Source organism: Osmerus eperlanus, chromosome 21, assembly GCF_963692335.1.
Source record: "Osmerus eperlanus chromosome 21, fOsmEpe2.1, whole genome shotgun sequence".
Taxonomy (NCBI): domain Eukaryota; kingdom Metazoa; phylum Chordata; class Actinopteri; order Osmeriformes; family Osmeridae; genus Osmerus; species Osmerus eperlanus.
Window position 1 is genome coordinate 4,356,539 of NC_085038.1, and position 18,401 is coordinate 4,374,939.

At 46.4% G+C, this 18,401-nt stretch overlaps 1 protein-coding gene across 1 annotated transcript in view; it reads right to left on the reverse strand.

Annotated features, from left to right (window-relative positions):
* The window catches only part of spata17 (spermatogenesis associated 17), a 32,671-nt gene extending 24,657 nt beyond the window's left edge, over positions 1 to 8,014 (reverse strand). Inside the window, exons 1-5 of the mRNA XM_062446985.1 lie at positions 7,876 to 8,014; positions 7,372 to 7,461; positions 6,189 to 6,270; positions 4,684 to 4,734; positions 2,343 to 2,446 (exon numbers count right to left, since the gene is read on the reverse strand). Of these exons, the coding sequence (XP_062302969.1) occupies positions 2,343 to 2,446; positions 4,684 to 4,734; positions 6,189 to 6,270; positions 7,372 to 7,461; positions 7,876 to 7,943 (395 nt within the window). The 5' untranslated portion in view covers positions 7,944 to 8,014. The remainder of the gene's footprint in view (positions 1 to 2,342; positions 2,447 to 4,683; positions 4,735 to 6,188; positions 6,271 to 7,371; positions 7,462 to 7,875) is intronic.
* Positions 8,015 to 18,401: the final 10,387 nt, after the last annotated feature.

An 18,401-nucleotide genomic window follows, 5' to 3' on the forward strand; every position in this document is an offset into this window, starting at 1 on the left:
TTATTAAGGCTGGGAACTTTAAGTGTCTCCTCCTGACAAGTGATAAATTGTTACGTTGCACAAACTCGTGGCGGAGGAATTACAGTGGTGCAAAGAGGTCCTGGCTTCATTAGACTGTACAGCAGAGGACAGGCCGATAGAGACGGACATGCTTACATGGTGAACCCCAGCCAGAGAGAGGGAGGGAGGGAGGGATGGGAAGATACAGAGAGGGTGAGGGGGAGAGGAAGGGAGGGCGGTGGAGCTAATGAAATGACACAGATGGTTTTGTATCCTGGAGATCCGTCAGTGCAGGGGGCAGGAGAGAGAGAGAGAGAGAGAGAGAGAGAGAGAGAGAGAGAGAGAGAGAGAGAGAGAGAGAGAGAGAGAGAGAGCGATAGGGACACTCTTATGATGCTCACTCGCCCCCTCTCCCGGACGGCCCACTGCCATCATTGCCATGCAAGGCCTGTCTGCCTGTGCTAAATAGGAACCATTAGTAAAACTTTGAATAATTTATGCAGCGGACGGATGGACAGAGGCAGGGAGGGTGGGAGGGAGCGGTGGATTAAAAAGCGGACCTTTGCGGGATGAGTGATCGGGCAGCGTGCGATCCGAGGGGCCAGGGCTAACACAGAGAGGATATTTTAAATAAACGGAGCTCCGCGTTAATTGATCGCGACCCCAGAAGCACTAAATAAACAAGTGATTAACTGGCGAGAGGACGACCTCACCACAGAAACACGGAAGCGGAGGGGGAGGGGAGTGAGTGTGTGTGTGTGTGTTTGTGCATGTGCTCGTTTTGGGGAAATTGAGTATCAAAGAGAAAAAAAAACGTGATAATATTTAGACTACCATGGTGACAGACCCACAGCTGAACTGGTACCTGATGAGAGCTGGCGTCCAGCTAGTCAGCGTTCCCCTGGCCAGCGCACGGGCACCGCGCTGCGTCTGTGTGTCAGCGTGTGTTTCACACACAGGTGCTCTCCTGTCAGCTCTCATGACAAGTCAAACAGCACACACTACACACTCCCAGCACATGCAGGGTACACTTCATTTGAAGCCTCTGTCATATTGTTAGCAAGGCTTTATATCATGACGTTTTGATAAAGTGCTGCCTCCCAAAAATACATCTGTTTTGAAAGTTCAAAGATTATCGGAGTCGGGGACTGGTTTTAGTCTGTGTCTGGGGAGAAGCCTGTCCTGAATGTAATGTTACTGCAAGTTCTACTCTGTGCTTCTATAGTGTGTTAGGTGAAGCTGCATATAGCAGGTGTCTGCTCCCAGCGAACACAGAGGTTAATGGGCTTCACAGACCTGCAATGCCTACTCTACCTCTGGAGAGGGAAGAGGGGATGAGAGCAGGAGAAGAGGAAAGGAGGGGTGGAGGAAAGGTGAGGAGGAGAGGGGACGGGAGGGGAAGAGAAGGGGGGTGAGTCAGTGATCCAAAGAGCACTTAACAAATTTACATTTAATTTTAGCTGAGGCCTAAAGATATTTTCCCACAAAATATATTAGCAACATTAAAAATGTGACTTAACTTGGAGAGAAAAAAAATATATATACCTTTTTTTTGTTGTCGAAAATAAAAGATGGCATCTTTTCGTGCCCCCTTAAGCCAAGCATGTTTTATTAATGTGAGAGCTGGTTGGAATTGGAGGGTAATTTTTAATTTCGTCACATCGTTCGTTGCCCCCCCCCCCATCCCCTCGCTTACCTCAGGCTGTTAGAAGAGCCCCCCCCTCCCCTCCCCCCCCGCCCCTTCTTTAAGGTTACCGGTACACAAGTACTGCACGCTAGCAATCTCTGATATTAATCAGATCGCTTCATCTCTGCCCAGGCTCTCAGACGGCCTTGTGTTAACAGAAGCTGGGTAACTAATAGAGGTCTCCAAGCAGCTCGGTATACATTAGCATAGCACCTACAGAACACGCACTAAAGCCCACCTCAGTCACCACATCGACCTCATTCAGACTTTATGTTCGTTGCAGAGTCTTTGGCAAGCAGTGGGGTGTTCTAGGAATGTTTGAAAGTGTCCAGAAAGTTCTGTCTGGACCCTGCATTCAAACTGATACAAGCATAAAGCCATGACGAAGTGTAAAGTGTCCCATGTTTCAAACACTGAACTAGATCCCAGAAAAGTCTGAAACAAAAACTACCCATCAGGGTGTAACCAAACTGAATCAACTGACTTATTTCCTTTTCAAGGAAGGATTACACTTTTTTTGTTGTCAAGTCCATCAACAGGGCATCTTAATTCTAGACAGTGAAGTCTGTCTGCGGTGCTGTTGTAAGCAGGCCAGTAGGAAGGTGCTTTCTGTGCTGTGTGTTCTCTCGTGAGTCGTGAGTTCGTCTCCACTCACCTGACCAGCTCGTTTGTCCTCATCAGTCCCTCCAGGTACCTCTTCCTGGCGTAGAAGTTGTGGACGTACTTCCTGGTGTAGAAGCCTCTCCACCGTCTCTGGACCTGCAGCAGAGCGGAAACAACATCGTCATCTGAGGTATCTGGACTTACAGAGGAGTCGCATGAGGAAGGTGCATACATGGAAGTCTCATAGATGCAGTACAAAGCCAAACGAGGAAGTATTCCATTCATTTCTACAAGTGTAATGGAAACAGACACACAAACGCACACACAAACACTATACACACATACATGTGTGCACACACTCGCACACAAACACACCAGCGGATGTCCTTCACTCTAATTAGAAGATTAAACAATAGCAGGTAAGAGATTAATCAGGAGGAGAGGAGAGGAGGAGAAAAGAGGAGGTGGGGGGGACCAAAATCTGAATCACAATTGATCGGCAGTCAATAGATAATTTTAAATAAAGTAATTGCTGGCTCACAAGCCCAAGTTCTTGTTGACCTTTTTTGACTAGTGAAATCAATGGTGCATATTGCCCAGTTTGATCTAATAAGAACGTGGAGCCTCTTGTAAACATTGGTTTCTATTAAGCTGCTAATGCATTAGCCTCTTCTACAGACACTGTGATAAAGACGTCGCAGGGAGGGAGAAACAGAATAGAATAAAAATTGATTTAAAAGGGAGGAGAGAGAGAGCGAGAGAGAGGAGAGGAGAGAGAAAGGAGGGAGAGAGAGCACTGAGGGGATTCAGCGATGATTGTTTTTCAGGTTCTTTTTTTTTTTTTGGTCAATGAGAAGTGGTGGGTGGAGATGTCCTTCACACACACATGCATGCACAAATGCGCACAAATGCACGCACACACAGTTGCACACACACACACTCTTCATGAGTTAAACATATATACATAATCCAGTGCCATTAGCACATCTACTATAAACCATCGTGTCCTGACACAAACATGGACCTGACAAAAGTTTAAAACTGTGCTCGTAATGTTTGACACAGTAGTTGCTTGAAACAATTATCTATACTCTTTAGATAGCGTAAAGCAATTTCTAATTCAGAACATGAACCTTGAGAATTCCCTCTATTTTTTTACTTCTTATTTTACAATCCATATATATAAATATATATATATTTTTTTTTTACAAGACCCAGTTTTATGACATCCCCCTCATCCTCTATCCTTCTGTTTTTATTTCTACCTTTTAACAGGATATTTTAAAATGGATTCTGCTTCCTGTACATATCACTATGTTTTAACAAGGGCAGTAAACCCAGGCCAGCTTCTACACAGGGGCTTCTGTTAGCCTCTAAGTGGTGACTTGACCTTTGACCTTTCGACCCGTGACCCCAGCCAGGGCAGTCAGATAGCGATGGCCGTGTGTGAGGGCCGTAACAGGAGCCCAACTAAAACACAGGAGGGCTTTTATTCATCCGCATTACTGTCACATATAAAAAACTTTTCCTCGATTCAGGGGGTTTTCAGCAAATGTCCAAACATTGCGGTGGTTAATACGGCCTCTTCAATAAATGCTGGTGGTTTTGTTGGCTTGTAAAAAAATCTTTAACAATTGTGGTTAAGTGAAATTGTAAGCCAAAAGAGTGGCTGTATGGAATTGTAAAATATAAGGTTTCGATGCAATATCCTCGTATAAAAGTGCCAAAGCGTCAGTCAAACCCAAAGCTTTTTGATTTATGGTTTGTGTTGCAGGAGGCTATTAAACTGGTCAAATGAGGGATCTTTATAACAGGGACATGAGGAGTCCCTGTCGTGTTCTCACTGTGTCAGCGGAGAAGTAACTTCTAACAAACCAAACAAAGACATTACACACAGCTGCTTTGCTATGAAATGTGACATGGAAGGCATTCATTGTTACTTGAATTGATCTCATTTAAGTTTTGTGGTGATGGGTTTGTGTGTTCCCCTGCCTCTCATTTACTGTGACACAGGTGTGATGACATTGGTCTGCAAGTACAGTGCCTTTTATTAGACCTGCTCTGTCAAATCCAGACAAAGATACCTGGAGGTTACTGGGGTATGTTTGATTTACCACGGGGTTTGCACTTTTGAGACTGTTCCATCGGATTCATTGGCCCTGGTGAGGTAAATCAAGTGTACCCCAAGTACCTGACAATATACAAATAGTGTTTGACCCAGGTCTCCTGCTATTCATAGGCCTCCTGTTCAGAGCTAAGCGTGACTCTCTCTCTCACTCTCTTCATCTGTCGCTTTATTTCTCTCTCTCAACCCCCTTTTCCTCTCTCTCTCTCTCTCTCTCTCTCTCTCTCTCTCTCTCTCCATTTGCTAAAACAGACAGTGTGATATTTACCCTCACGGCCATCTCGTTGTAGAAATTCATCTTCATGATAAAACATGCCGCCTGTGAACAAAAGGGAGAAGATGGCGTTACATCTCCGTCGCCTTGTCCCAGCCCTCTGATCTGTCCTGAGCTGCCAGGAGATAAAGCACTCTTTATACATAATACATAATAAGTCACACAGACAGCACCGAGAGATGAGGGGAGGAGGTGGGGAGGGGGGGGGGGGGGCGGTGAGAGAAAGAAAAGAGACTGAGAAGAGAGTGTGTGTGTGCAGAAGGGAGAGAGAGAGAGAGAGAGAGAGAGAGAGAGAGAGAGAGAGAGAGAGAGAGAGAGAGAGAGAGAGAAAGGGAGAGAGGAAGAGAGAGAAAGGGAGAGAGGTTAGTCAGTCTTTGTATTGAGGGGACGGGGCTCCTCTCTTAATACATAATGCAGACAAGGCCAAGAAAATCTATGGTAGTCAAGCTGAGCACTAATGGAGATGTATGATGGCCAAACGCTCTCCGCTGGGTTTGATAATCAATGACACTCCTGCCAGGATAGACTGGCCAACAAAGGGCAGCGTGTTCACGACGTGCCCACTACACTCGCTACGCCTCGTTCCATCCACCAGGGGCGCACTTCAGGGACGCAACTTGAGAGGAACTATAAAGGGAATTCATATCTCACACATATCTTCTTTAATAATGACATGGGGAGAAAAAGGAGAGAGGGGAGGAGGGAGGGAGGAAGGGAGCGAGCGAGAGCAAAGGAGGGAAGAGAGACAAAGACTGAAACAAAAGATGAGCATTCGTTTAAAATAAGATGCAGATGCAACCCAGGTTGTCTGGAGTCATTACAATTCTGGGGTGATTTAGGGATTTTTAAGTGAACAGAAATAGGCATTGTGCATGCTGCTTAGAATTTTTTTTTAATGCCATATGTGTTTTGTCACACTCGTTTGTGGTCTCCAGATTCCATTTCATGAAAGCTTCCCAAATGCGCCTGGCTGTTATGTTTTCTCCAAACAGTCCATTTAGGGAGTGATAAATAGCTGTTGTGATGTGTTTACAAAACTCAATCCAGAGAAAATTATTGGTGAGAGCAGTGGGGATTAGATTCAGTATCAACAATCTGTTCAATTAAGAAGCAGTTGCAGGCAATATGTTGAAAATGGCCTCATTCTGCTAAACCCTTCTTTCTCTCCCTCTCTCTCTCCCTCCCTCCCTCCCTCCCTTCCTCCATCTTATTTTCACTCCCCTTCCATCTCTCCCTCCCTCCCTCCCTCTCCCCTCCTTCTCTCACTCCATACCTCTCTCATCGCTCACATCTCCCTCTTTGCATTCTGAGGGTGATCCTGCTACAATTCTACATTCTAACACTCGGTATTCTCTAAGTGCTCATTTCCAAATGTGTAATGGGTGAATTATATTGCTTAAGGTCAGAGTCAGAAGCTTAGGAATATAGCAATTGAATTTTAATGAATGCTATCATAACATAATCAATAGCACCATGGCGTGGGGATAGGGCTAACATACCTTCACCATTTGTCTGAAGTGTGCCCTTGCTTGGAAACCCCGCCATGTCTTTTGGATAATGGTCGCATGCTTGTCTAGGTGACTGGGAAAAAAAGAAAACAAAGAGGAGAATTGTTATATCTTTTTTCATGAGATTTAACATCAGCCCTTTTAAAGAAAACAAAGTTGACAAAATACAACAGTCAAAGGCAGGAAAAGCAGTTATCCAGCCACCATAAACATACACACACACACACACACACACACACAGTCAGGCCTTAGTCAGGTATGAGATCATAGCCTAAATGGAATCACACTGCTTCTGTGATTTGTGCGCTGAGACTGAAATCAGGCTTGTGGAGCAAAGAGTTGAAAGGTCAAGCTAGCGGCAAGCTCCCACACATCACCATCATCATGCACCTTTACTTAAAGGCTTTTCTTATTCCACAACGTGCCGCATTCAAGGCTCTCAGAGCGAACGGACATTGGTATTCATCATCAAACATACTCTAAATGCGAGAGCGCTGCAATCCCAACCTCAAACCGGGCCATCAATTTCCAAAAGGCCATTTATATGCCCAGAAAATCAATGCTTATAGGTGGAGTGTGCTAGCCCTGGAGTTGCACTTAAGCGGCTCAAATAGTGGCTAATTAACCACTTAACACATTGATCAATTAACTAAAGTAATCTGAATTAACCTACTGTCTGGAAGTTTGTCTGCTGACCCTGCAAAATGGTGTTGGGGTCATACTAGTAGGGTGGTTTACATCCTGCTGCCATTTGCACAGCTTTAACAGGGAAGGAGGTATTATTACTGGGAATGTAAGAGGTTTATTATTCAGCTTTTGGGGAAGTGTGCTGGGGGAGGGTGTGTCTGTCTGTGTGTGTGTGTGTGTGTGTGTGTGTGTGTGTGTGTGGGGGGGGGGGGGGGTAGTATTTGACACCTGGATTCTGTAGAATTTGATTAGGTGCTTATATGAAATGGAAACAGCAACAGTATTTTTTTATTTATTATTATGTAGGTTCATTAGTATATGTTTTTCATTATTATATAATGTATTATTATTGTTTTGCTATGTTATTGTAAAATAAATCTGGAATTATTCAAATATTAATAAAAAAGTCTGCAAAAATCCTACATGAAATCCCTTTCAGCCCGATGCAGTAGCTCATAGGCCACTGACAAGAGTGCGCACAGCTTACCTGAGGTAGGCGCGCACCTGGCAGCCTCTGAACCAGCTCTGTATCTGGATAGCCGCTCGGTTCTCCCCCGGTCGGTTCTCCTCCGCTATCCTGCATCAGAGGCGTAGGTTTGGTTTCATTCGGTTTCATCAATGAAACCCGCCCAACACACTTTTATTAAGGACATTATATTTAACGACCGCATTGTCGGTTATTAAAAAAACTGTCCCACCCACATTTGAAAACAAACCTAGGCTTTCTTTACACCCCTTTCCTCCATAGTGACGAATGTGGTTTTACTGTACTTTACAAACAGTAGCAATTGCAATAGCAATAGAATTGTTGTTGTTATTCTTTTTGTATAGCTACTAGTATCGCTATTGTATTGTACTGTGTAGCGAACTTGATTAGCATAGCAAGAAGTTCAAGCTGCTTGCTAAACAGTTTCTTAAACACTGAAATAAAATGACCTATTTCGGGGACAGTTGTTCAAACAGTTGAATAACTAGTATTCTGGTTCCTTACCGGTTTCTGATGAAAAATTCCTCTTTAATTCGCTCTATTTTATTCTCTAACCTCACAAACCTAGCCATGCTCGGCAGGGCAAGAGTTTACATGTTTCCCTGACAACAGAGGAGGGCAACAAGAAAAGCTGTTTCCTGAATGCTCGCGGGAAAAGTTGTCACCGCGCGAACTCATGGGAGCTTGTCTTCTGTTAAATTAATTATTGTTAATTCTGCATTAATCAAAAAATTATAATGCCTCGTATTTCGACTAAATTGTGAATAGTTACATTTAATGAGTGTAATAACGCACAAGAAAAAATTATGGGTTTGGATTAGTCTTTTGGATTTTTAAATTGAGTAAATTATATTTTTTCTTCTTCTAAATTGCATAAATAATATACACAAATTAGCCTAAATAATGTCTAGACAGTTTGTATTCCAACACTTCATATTCTAATGCACTACAGGGGCAGACAGTTTAGCTTTCTTTATTTTATCTTGCTGCAGAAATGTTTTTGTTTAATCACATTCCATCTCTTCTTTCTCTCCTTCCCTCCCTCCCTCTGTACCTCAATCCCTCTCTTCCTTTCTCCCCTTCCCCCTCTCCCTCCCTCCCTCCCTCCCTCCCCCTCTCTCCCTCATTTTCAAGGCTGACAGATCCCAGGATGCAGATTGTCCGTCTGAGGATTGATCTGTCAGCTCTTCGCAGGCTCCTCGTCTGCCTCCTTCCTGACGTTATCGCCCCTCATCACATAGTTATCAGTTTATTTCCCGCCTGCCCGCTTTCCATCCATCCCTCCCTCCATCTCTCCATCCCCCACTCATCCCCCCCGTATACACACATCAGATGTCCTACCTCTCCGCCTGGCCCAGGCTCCCAGCCCTGTCTGGCCAGCTCACAGATAACCAGCGACGGACGAGCGAATGCACGAGCAGCGGGAACCGATGGACGGACAGGCGTGTGGGCCAATTTGCTGTCCCGGCACGGCGGTGCTGCCTCTGGCCGCAGGTAAGAGTTATGGGGGCAGGGCTGACCCCACGGCCGCCCGGCCCATCCATCCGGGCTCACGGAGGGCTGGCCAGCCTGGTAATTGCGGTGGAAGTGTTGTTTTGACAAGGCGGAGGGGTGTAAGCCATCACTCCAGAGGCACGTTGATGAGCTGTCACCTGGAGAGGATGTGGAGAGGCCGGCTGTTTACACACCTCCAGCACATGACCCACTTCAGCCCTGGTGGTGCCTGTCACCGCTCCTTTCTGTCTCTCTCTCTCTTTCTCCCTCTCTCTGTCTCTCTTACTGTTTGTCTTTTTTAGCTTATCTTTCTCCCTCATGTTGTCCGAGTTTCAATTTTGTCTCAATTTTTCCATTCTCTACATCTGTTTTCTCTCTCTATCTCCCTCTTTCTTTCGCTCTCTCTCTCTCTCGCTCTCCATCTCCCTCCCCTCTCTCTCTCTTTCTCTCTCCACACTGCCCAGGTCTCTCCTTTCTAGCAGTATGCCAGATGATATGGTTGCTCCAGGCCCTGGCCACATTATCCATACGGGGGGTGTCATTTAGCAGCCCTCACACAGTCAGGTGCCTCATCCCAGCAATCATCCCTCTGCTCAACTCTCGCAGTCAGGAGGTTCATCCAAGCACTCATCCGCCAGGCTCATTGTGTCCAAATGAGGGCCATATGTGCTGCGGCCAGCACTGGTCATAAATAAGGAACACACACACAGAGACACACAATAAAGCCTGAACAGTTCCATACAAACACAATAAGGCTATACATATACACACAAACCCACACACCTCATTGTCTGCCCCTGCCTTGGTCTTCTTGGGGCTGCTAGGTACAGTGGATTGAGTTTTCTGACCCAGAGCCACCATTATGAAACATCTGCCCAGAGCACAGTCCTCCATGCTCACAGTCACCCCTCCCACTACAGGGAGAACTTCAGCCAAATCCATAATGAAATCCATAGTTATTTTTTCATTCTTTCCCATTGCTTTTAAACCCAATTTAAGCTCATCTCTCCCTCCCTCACCCTCTCTCTTTTTCTCTCTGGCTCCCCCTCTTTCTGTCTCGTCTCCCCATACCTCCTTCTCAATTTCCCCTCCTCCCTTTAATATCTTTCTAATGGATAAAAAGTGTGATTGTGCCTGTGGAAGAGGGAGATCAAACCTTCATTGGCCCACCTGTACCCAGAGGGTTCTGGGTAATGAATTGAGCATTGTGTAAAATAGTCTAACACGGGAGTGGTTCATCATTATTTGTGGTGAATTGCGTTCAGAGACAGGGGTGATCCATTAGCATGGTCTTCTCTATGACGATCCTCTATGTGTGTGTGTGTGTATGTGTGTCCCATGCGGAAGGACATTCGCTGCTGCCGGCCCACTGTCGCACTGAGAGATTCATCATCACACACACATACACACAAATAGAATGTACAAACATTCCCACACACACATACACACACAATAAAACATACAAACACACAGGCTACAACTTCCTGGTTCTTTGTTTATGTTTCAGGTTGACCAAGATGGAGGTATGGCTGTTATGGTGTGTTTTGTGAGTGAGGGGTGGAAAGAAAGGAGCCAAGAGAGAGAGGAGTAGAGGAGAGTAGACGAAGACGAGAGGCGATGAGACAACAGAAGAGAGGAGAAGAGAGGAACGGAGAGGAGACAAGCGGAGAAGACAGGAGTTGCAGGGAAAGGAAAGAGGAAAGGAGCAGAGGAGAGAAATAATGTAATGCATGGCTGCCTTCTTCCAGATTCACCACTGACCCTCCACCCCTCCTCCCTCTCTCCCCATCTATCCATCCTTCCATCCCTCCCTTCTCCATCAGAGACACACAGGCTTTATGTCCCCAAAATAATACCCTCTGTAGTTAATGGAAAAGAGATATTTGCGGGCCCCAATTCTAGAGCAGGCAAAAGAGAAAATAAATCATGTTATCCAGCTCTGATCATCCCAGGGCTTAGCCAGCATCACAGAGCCAGCTTCCCTCTATATCATTTTACGATTCAGAGATCAATTGTTATTTTGATCTTTTTTCTCTGCTGTCTCTTCCACTCCTTTTCCTCGACCAGTCTACCCCCTCCCTGTCCCTTCCCTGCACACACACACACACACACACACACACACATACACACACACAAACAGACACACAGATTACCCTACCCACTCTTGTCTACACACACTCTCTCTCTCTCCCTTTCTCTCTCTCTCTCTCCCTCCCTATCTCTCTCTCTCTGTCTCTCTCACACACACACACACACACCCTCTCTCCCACTCACCCACTCTGTCTGCGTTGTTAATGGTGACACGGACAGGAGGGTTGGAACAAAAGCAGCAGTGGCACCATGTATAACATGTGACAACAACAAACACCTCAGTCATTATAGACGACAACAGACCGCCCCGCCAGGCCCTCAATCATCCCCCAAACAGTGTGTGTGTATGTGTGTGTGTGTGTGTGTAGGTAGGTGTATGTGTGTGTTGGATCTGTCAACCTGGGCAGGCATCCATTCCTCTCTGCCAGGGCTAATTGGAGGATCATGGCAGTGGTGCCGGGCTGGAGCCATAGACCTGACAACAGTATGTGTGTGTGGTATGTGTGTGTGTGAGAAAGAGACAGTTGGATGTCCTCTACTAGGCTTGGGAAAGCTAATCATAACCACACTGCAGAGATTAATGAAGTCAAGAGCAATCAGAATTGACACACAAACAGACACACACATGCACACTCACACACACACAAACATGATCATCCCAAATTGTTTTCTGCAGTTTGAGTAAAGCTGTGTGAGATGGCTGTTTTCAGGGTTACTGAGTGTAATTCAGTGTTTTTGGATTATATGTTTTCCAGTAACATCTTTAAATTGCCTCGGATTGAACATAATCTAGCCAATCCCACAATCAGAAAATAGTAAGCAGTTCTGGGAAAATAGTGTGTGACCGTGTGTTGTTTTGTGCACCTGTGTGTCTGTGCATGTTGGATGTTTCTGTGTGTACGTGTAGGTACGCGTATGTATGTGTGTGTTGTGTGTATGTGAAAGTATACTGCATGTGTGTGTGTGTGTGTGTGTGTGTGTGTGTGTGTGTGTGACTTCCACTCCCTCCTTCAGACCTTGACCCTCAGGGCCTCTGAGACTGTGATTCAGCCATGAGGTACCAAGGCCCCTGATCCCATTTATGTGTGTGTGAGAGTGTTTACATTCTGTATATACCAATGTGTGTGTGTGTGTATTTTGCTTCAACGCTTTGCAGAGTACGGCCAGGATTTGTGGCCTGCTCTTTGGCCCTCCCCTCTTTGTCCCTAGCTATAGGTCTGGCCTTTATAGAGGCTATTACCTTTGATGGGTCAGCTGGTCCCTAAACCAATCACTGCTCACCTACCCCCCCACCCCCGCCCAGTGGAACAGCTCTCTCTAACTATCAAATCAACTGAGGTAAGTGCTCCACAGTCAGTGAGCATAAGTGTTGTTTTAGCCTTAAGTATGATGAGGGAGGCCTGTGTGTGTGTGTGTTGCCCTGGCCAAACAGTCATTACTGGCCGGTGTGCTGCCTCTCTCTAACCACTGGATCAGGTGTTAGGTTGGTGTTTCAGCCCTTCTATTTGGCCCTTTATAAACAGCAGAGCAGACCACACCCCTGCTCCAGACCAGCTCTCTCCGTCAGACACACACACACACACATAAACACACAGTGCAGGCACACACACACACAGCCTAGTGCAGTCACGCACATACGCGATCGACACACACAGCGGAGGTCACAGTTGTGGTGTGAAGGATTGTCTCTATGCAGAGTTCAGGAAAACACTAAATGTCTGTAATCTCGACTTATTTGCCGCTTGGATGGTTAAAAGCTACTTTAGGTCTCGTAAAATGAAAGAGGCAAGCAGAAGAGTGTCCTGTGGACTGTGGCGGGACTGGGGAGACACTGGGAGGCTGAGCGAGTGAGAGGCTCAGAGGCTTGGAGGCAGAGAGGCCCAAACAGCTCTGGCAGAATTAAACGTCAGCAGGCGTTCTTTAGTTATAGATCTATGGGTTCACAGTCTAACGCCTCGGATTAATACATCTCATCTAAATCATCAAAGGTTCCTCTCACTCTCTTTCCATCTCTCTCTCCATCTCTCTCCCTGTCTCTTTCTCTCCCTCTCTTCCTCTCTCCCTCTCTTCCTCTCTTCCTCTCTCCCTCTCTCTCTCTCTTTTTCTCTCTGTCTCTCCCTCTCTCCTTTTTATCCATAAAGCGCAATAGAACACAAATCAGTTTTACAGTAGCTTGATAACAATCGGAAAATAATGCATCTTCCCACCCAATAAATTTGTTTCTTATACCTCCAACCAAAATCAATTCATCTGCCTCGGATGCATTAAAACTGCTCCTAATAAATCTCCCTCAGTGTTTGTTCCCCTGGTTTTGATACATTTATATCACCACTGTTCTGCTCCAGTCTCCCCCCTTCCTCCATCCCTCTCCCTCCACCCCCTCTGTGGAAAATGGAAAAATCTATTTTGGGCCAATTTAATAGTAAAAGGAGTGTCATGGCGGGTGTTTGCCAGTGTAAATGGAATCAATAAAAAATGGCGGTGTGGCGAGCAGATAGCACCTTTCTCCTTGCGTGTGTGATTAACCCATCTGACTGGAGGCTGACAGCAATATTGCTCCCTAGCGCTCCTGGAGCACACACACACACATACACTCACTCTTATACACTCACACACACACGCACACTTGGGACTGCTTTTGTCTTTTCATAAACCCTTCTGGACACATCTGAAGCCATGTTTATAGATATGGGTGTGGTGGTGGTTATGGCCTCCTCTGTGTGTGTGTGTGTGTGTGTGTGTAATAGTGTTTATCGTTTTCACTGGGAGAGGTTTGCCTTTTTCACCTTCTTCTCATTCGATTAACATATTTACAGCTTACAGTACATCACCTATAGCTGTGTGTGAGAGAAGGAAAAGAGAGAAAGAGTTAGGGTGAGAGAAAGAGACCAAGAAAGAATAAGACTGACACACAGATAGAGAGAGATAATTAAGAAAGAGAGAGAAACAAAGACAGAGATACAAAGGAAAAGGAGAGAGACGTGGAGTTACAGACAGAGTTAAAGAAGGAGAGGAGGATGTCTCCCTCTGTGTCTCCCTCTGTGTCTCCCTCCGTGTCTCCCTCCGTGTCTCCCTCCGTGTCTCCCTCCGTGTCTCCCTTCATGTCTCTCTCCGTGTCTCCCTTCATGTCTCTCTCCGTGTCTCCCTCCGTGTCTCCCTCCGTGTCTCCCTCCGTGTCTCCCTCCGTGTCTCCCTCCATGTCTCTCTCCGTGTCTCCCTCCGTGTCTCCCTCCGTGTCTCCCTCCATGTCTCTCTCCGTGTCTCCCTCCGTGTCTCCCTCCGTGTCTCCCTCCATGTCTCTCTCCGTGTCTCCCTCCGTGTCTCCCTCCGTGTCTCCCTCCATGTCTCCCTCCATGTCTCTCTCCGTGTCTCCCTCCGTGTCTCCCTCCGTGTCTCCCTCCGTGTCTCCCTCCATGTCTCTCTCCGTGTCTCCCTCCGTGTCTCCCTCCGTGTCTCCCTCCGTGTCTCCCTCCATGTCTCCCTTCATGTCTCTCTCCGTGTCTCCCTCCGTGTCTCCCTCCATGTCTCCCTCCGTGTCTCCCTTCATGTCTCTCTCCGTGTCTCCCTCCGTGTCTCCCTCCGTGTCTCCCTCCGTGTCTCCCTTCATGTCTCCCTCCATGTCTCCCTCCGTGTCTCCCTCCATCCTCCATCCATCTGTTTTCTCTGAGTAATGACGAGGGAGGTGTGGAGATGCAGCAACACAATGCAGCTCTATCTCCCAGCATTGTCTCATTTGCTGGTGATCAATGACTTGTTCCTGGTCCACAGGATCAGTGGTGTGTGCCTCGCTCTGTGATTTATTCTAGGTGTTAAAAAATAATTTGTTTGGATTGATTAACGTTAATTAATTATGCTAATTGTGCAGGGCGAAAACAGATGTCCCCCCCGCCCCTCACTCTCCAACTACCCCCCCCCCCAACCCCCAATACTAGACCAGGCCTTAATTACTGATCGTATCAGTTTATCTAAAAATAACTCTAAAGTAGGCTGAACGCAGTTGGACTGGCCAGGCCTAGGTCTGGTTGGGCTGGACAATATGGCCGCACTTCCTGTGAGGCTGATAGACTTCCTGTGGCGCTGATAACAGCTTTGCTGCCAGTTAAACTACATTTACTGCACTCACCACTTGTAGGACCGCACAGCATACCAATTATGGACACGGATTATACCCATTTCTTATCCACCACTAATGTAAAAAGTATAATTTTAGCCAATTTGGCTGGCTGGCTGGCTGGCTGGCTGGAATGAGTTATGAGTGCTTAGACAGGAGATGGGAGGGAATTAGGTCTCATTATTGATCAGGCAGCATCATTTAGACAAACATGACTCACCACTGGAGAGCATCCATCCACAGACACAGGAATGAATGGCTGGGATTAGCTGAATTGAATCGCACTAAACTAAACAGAATTTAATAGAATTGCATTGAGTGGTCTTTATCTGGTTTGCGTGAAACAGCATTCTTTGTGATAGGATTGCATAGAATTGTGATACTGACTAAGCACCTGATCTAACATGCTGTGCTTCTCTCTTTCTCTCTCCTTCTAGCTGACCTACTGACCCAGAGAAAGCACACGCCAGGTCTGTCTCTGATCACAAGAAAAGATGACACACACATTCACACACACTCATTACAGTGCTTATCATGCATATCGTGCAGTGCATTAAATGAACCCTGCCTGGTGATGTGTGGAGGAGAGGAAGAGGTTAACTCTATCCCGACACCTCTTCCTGGAAATGTTATGTTTGTGATTTATAGACGTTCCTGGCGTGCCCGGGCGGGAATCTCCGGCGTCCGGGGGGGGGTTGGCGGGCGGGGGGCGGGCGTGGGGGGGGAGGGGGGACACACACGCCCGCACAGAGAGACACGGGTTGTCTTCTGTGATGCACTTAAACTGTTATTGATAGTCAGGATAGAGAATAGATCATTCCTCTGCCTCCTGCAGCTCCTACAAAGGTGTGTGTGTGCGTGTGTGTGTGTGTGTGGTTTTGAGTACAATCTGGTAGGATGCTGCGGAAGGTGTTTGGCAAACTTGTTTGTGTGGGTGTTTGCATGTGTGTGTGTGTGTGTGTGTGTGTGTTTGCGTGTGTGTGTGTTTGTGTGTGTGTGTGTGTGTGTGTGTTTGAGTGTCACTGGAGTTCAACAGGACTAGGACTCTGACCTACAGTTGTAGTCTGATTCTCTCTCACCTAACCAAGTCTTAGATGTGTGTGTGTGTGTATGCTCATGTGTGAATATGTGTGTGTGTGTGTGTTTATTTGCAGTGTGTGGGGCAGGGGCTGAGCTGAGCTGCATGGATTTGCTGCTGAAGTTTGAGCACTTTTAAATTAAAATGTATTGCTCATTCTCAATGTATTGATCGCACAGCTCTGTGTCAATACTGGCCCCAGCTATTTTTCCAATAAGTTATAAAGATCTGGCAGCCTGGCATAAATTCATTACATCGCTTTCAGTTTACTCTCTCTCTCTCTCTCTCTCTCTCTCTGTCTCTCTCTCTCTCTCTCTTTTTTTTCTTGGTCTTTATGTCTATTTCTCTCTCTCTCACACACAGGCTCTCTCCATCCCTCCATTCGCTCTTCCTACTTCTCGCTCGTCATCGTGTGACTTTGTTGCTGTGTTGTTTTGGAGCTCCTGGGTGTTCCTCTGTGGGGATCTGTACATGTATTGAATGTGTGCAGGCAGCGTAGGTAAAGCTCATGTGGTTAAACATCCTCTCTCTCTCCCTCCCTCGAAAAGGAGGGACAGCAAGGTGAAACCATAAACAGTGGAACAGACAGTATCTACCTGTTTCAGGGGCTGGGTGTGTGTACAGTCCAACTCAGTAGATTCACGTGGTGTGAGGTCATGTGTGTCCTTACCTGTGGTATGAGGTAAAAAAAACACTTTAATGATCTTCTTTGTTGTTTAAGTATTGATTTTTTTTACGAAGAATTGGAATACAATGTCAGGGTTTATTGTGCAACAAAAACTATTTCTCACCAACTTCTTTCTCTCTGCTTTTTCTTTTTGTCATTCCTCTGTTTCGGCTTTCTCCTGCCCCTTTCTCCGTGTCCACCTCTCCTCTCTCCCCCCACCACTCTCTGTGTCCCCCATTCCTCCCCCCCTCCTCTCACCTCTTTCTGTGCCGCCTTCTCCACCATCCTCTCGTCCCTCTCCTCCCATCTCCACTCCTCTCCTCCCCCTTCTCTCCTCCCCTCACTCTCCCACCTCTCCCTGTGTCCCCTTCTCCTCCTATCCCTCGCAGTGCACTGGCCAGCCATCTTCTCTCTGTCATTTGGCTGCTCCCCCCACTCCATTCTTCCTCTCCTCCACTCCTCCCCTTCTCATTGTCAATACCCATCTAATTCTACTTTAACATGCCTAATTGGCTGATGGATAGAAGCTATGGATTTGCTATCCTGATGACTCCTAGAGTTTTTTCTCCTGTGGTAATACTAATAGAATCCCAAATCCTCGCCACTGTGATCGTGTCATGAGTGGGTCAACAATGATGTCAAGGTCCTATTGGACACCCCACATCCAACATCTTAATTTAGACTTAGCCATCTCTTTATATTTTCTTTCCCCACTCCTCCCTCCCTCTCAATCTCACGCTCTCTCTCCACACCCCCCCCCCCCTTTCTCTCTCTTCAGATACTGCCCATGTCTGAGACAGATGCTCTCAACTTGTGACATTCATTCTATTACTGGATAAGTCATTTAATTCTGGACTGGCCTGTGCTGAGTTGCGCATGTGAATGATCTGCGTGTGTGTGTGTGTCTGTGAGAGAGAGAGAGCGTTGGAAAGAGACAGAGTTTGGAAGCTCTGCTGTCTGAGTTGAAGGATTATAGATCTGATTTCTACCTAGCTGGCACCTGAAGGGTGTGTGTGTGTCTGTGTGCACGTGTGTGTGTGTGTGTGTGTATGTGTGTTTGTGAAGGGAGAACGACTGAAGCTCATGTATTTATATTTATAGACTTTGAATTGAATTTCTGATCAATGGGAGAGGACAAGTTGTACTCACCCTCCCTCTCTCTCCCTTTCTTTCTTTCTTTCTTTTTTTCTTTCTCTCTCTCTCTCCCTCTCTCTCTCTCTCTCTCTCTCTCTCTCTCTCTCTCTCTCTCTCTCTCTCTCTCTCTCTCTCTCTTAGCTAACTTCACCTTCTAACAAAGCAACAGGAAGTTCATATTGGATTAGTTGGACGACACCAATTCAAGGCTGTGCACTCTGATGCAGGCCGAACCACACAGAGCCGAAGAGAGCTGGGATATCAGAAGAGGGGTTTGTCTGTAAGCACATCTCAGTTGATACACACACACACACACCCGCACTCACACACACACTAAAGAAGTATTATCCAAGTGAGGGGTTGGGAATGCAAGGTCTGTGTGTGTGGGTGAGTGTTTCAATGTGTGTGTGCGTGTGTGTGTGTGTTGGATTTGTGGTGTCTCTGTCAGATGAGGT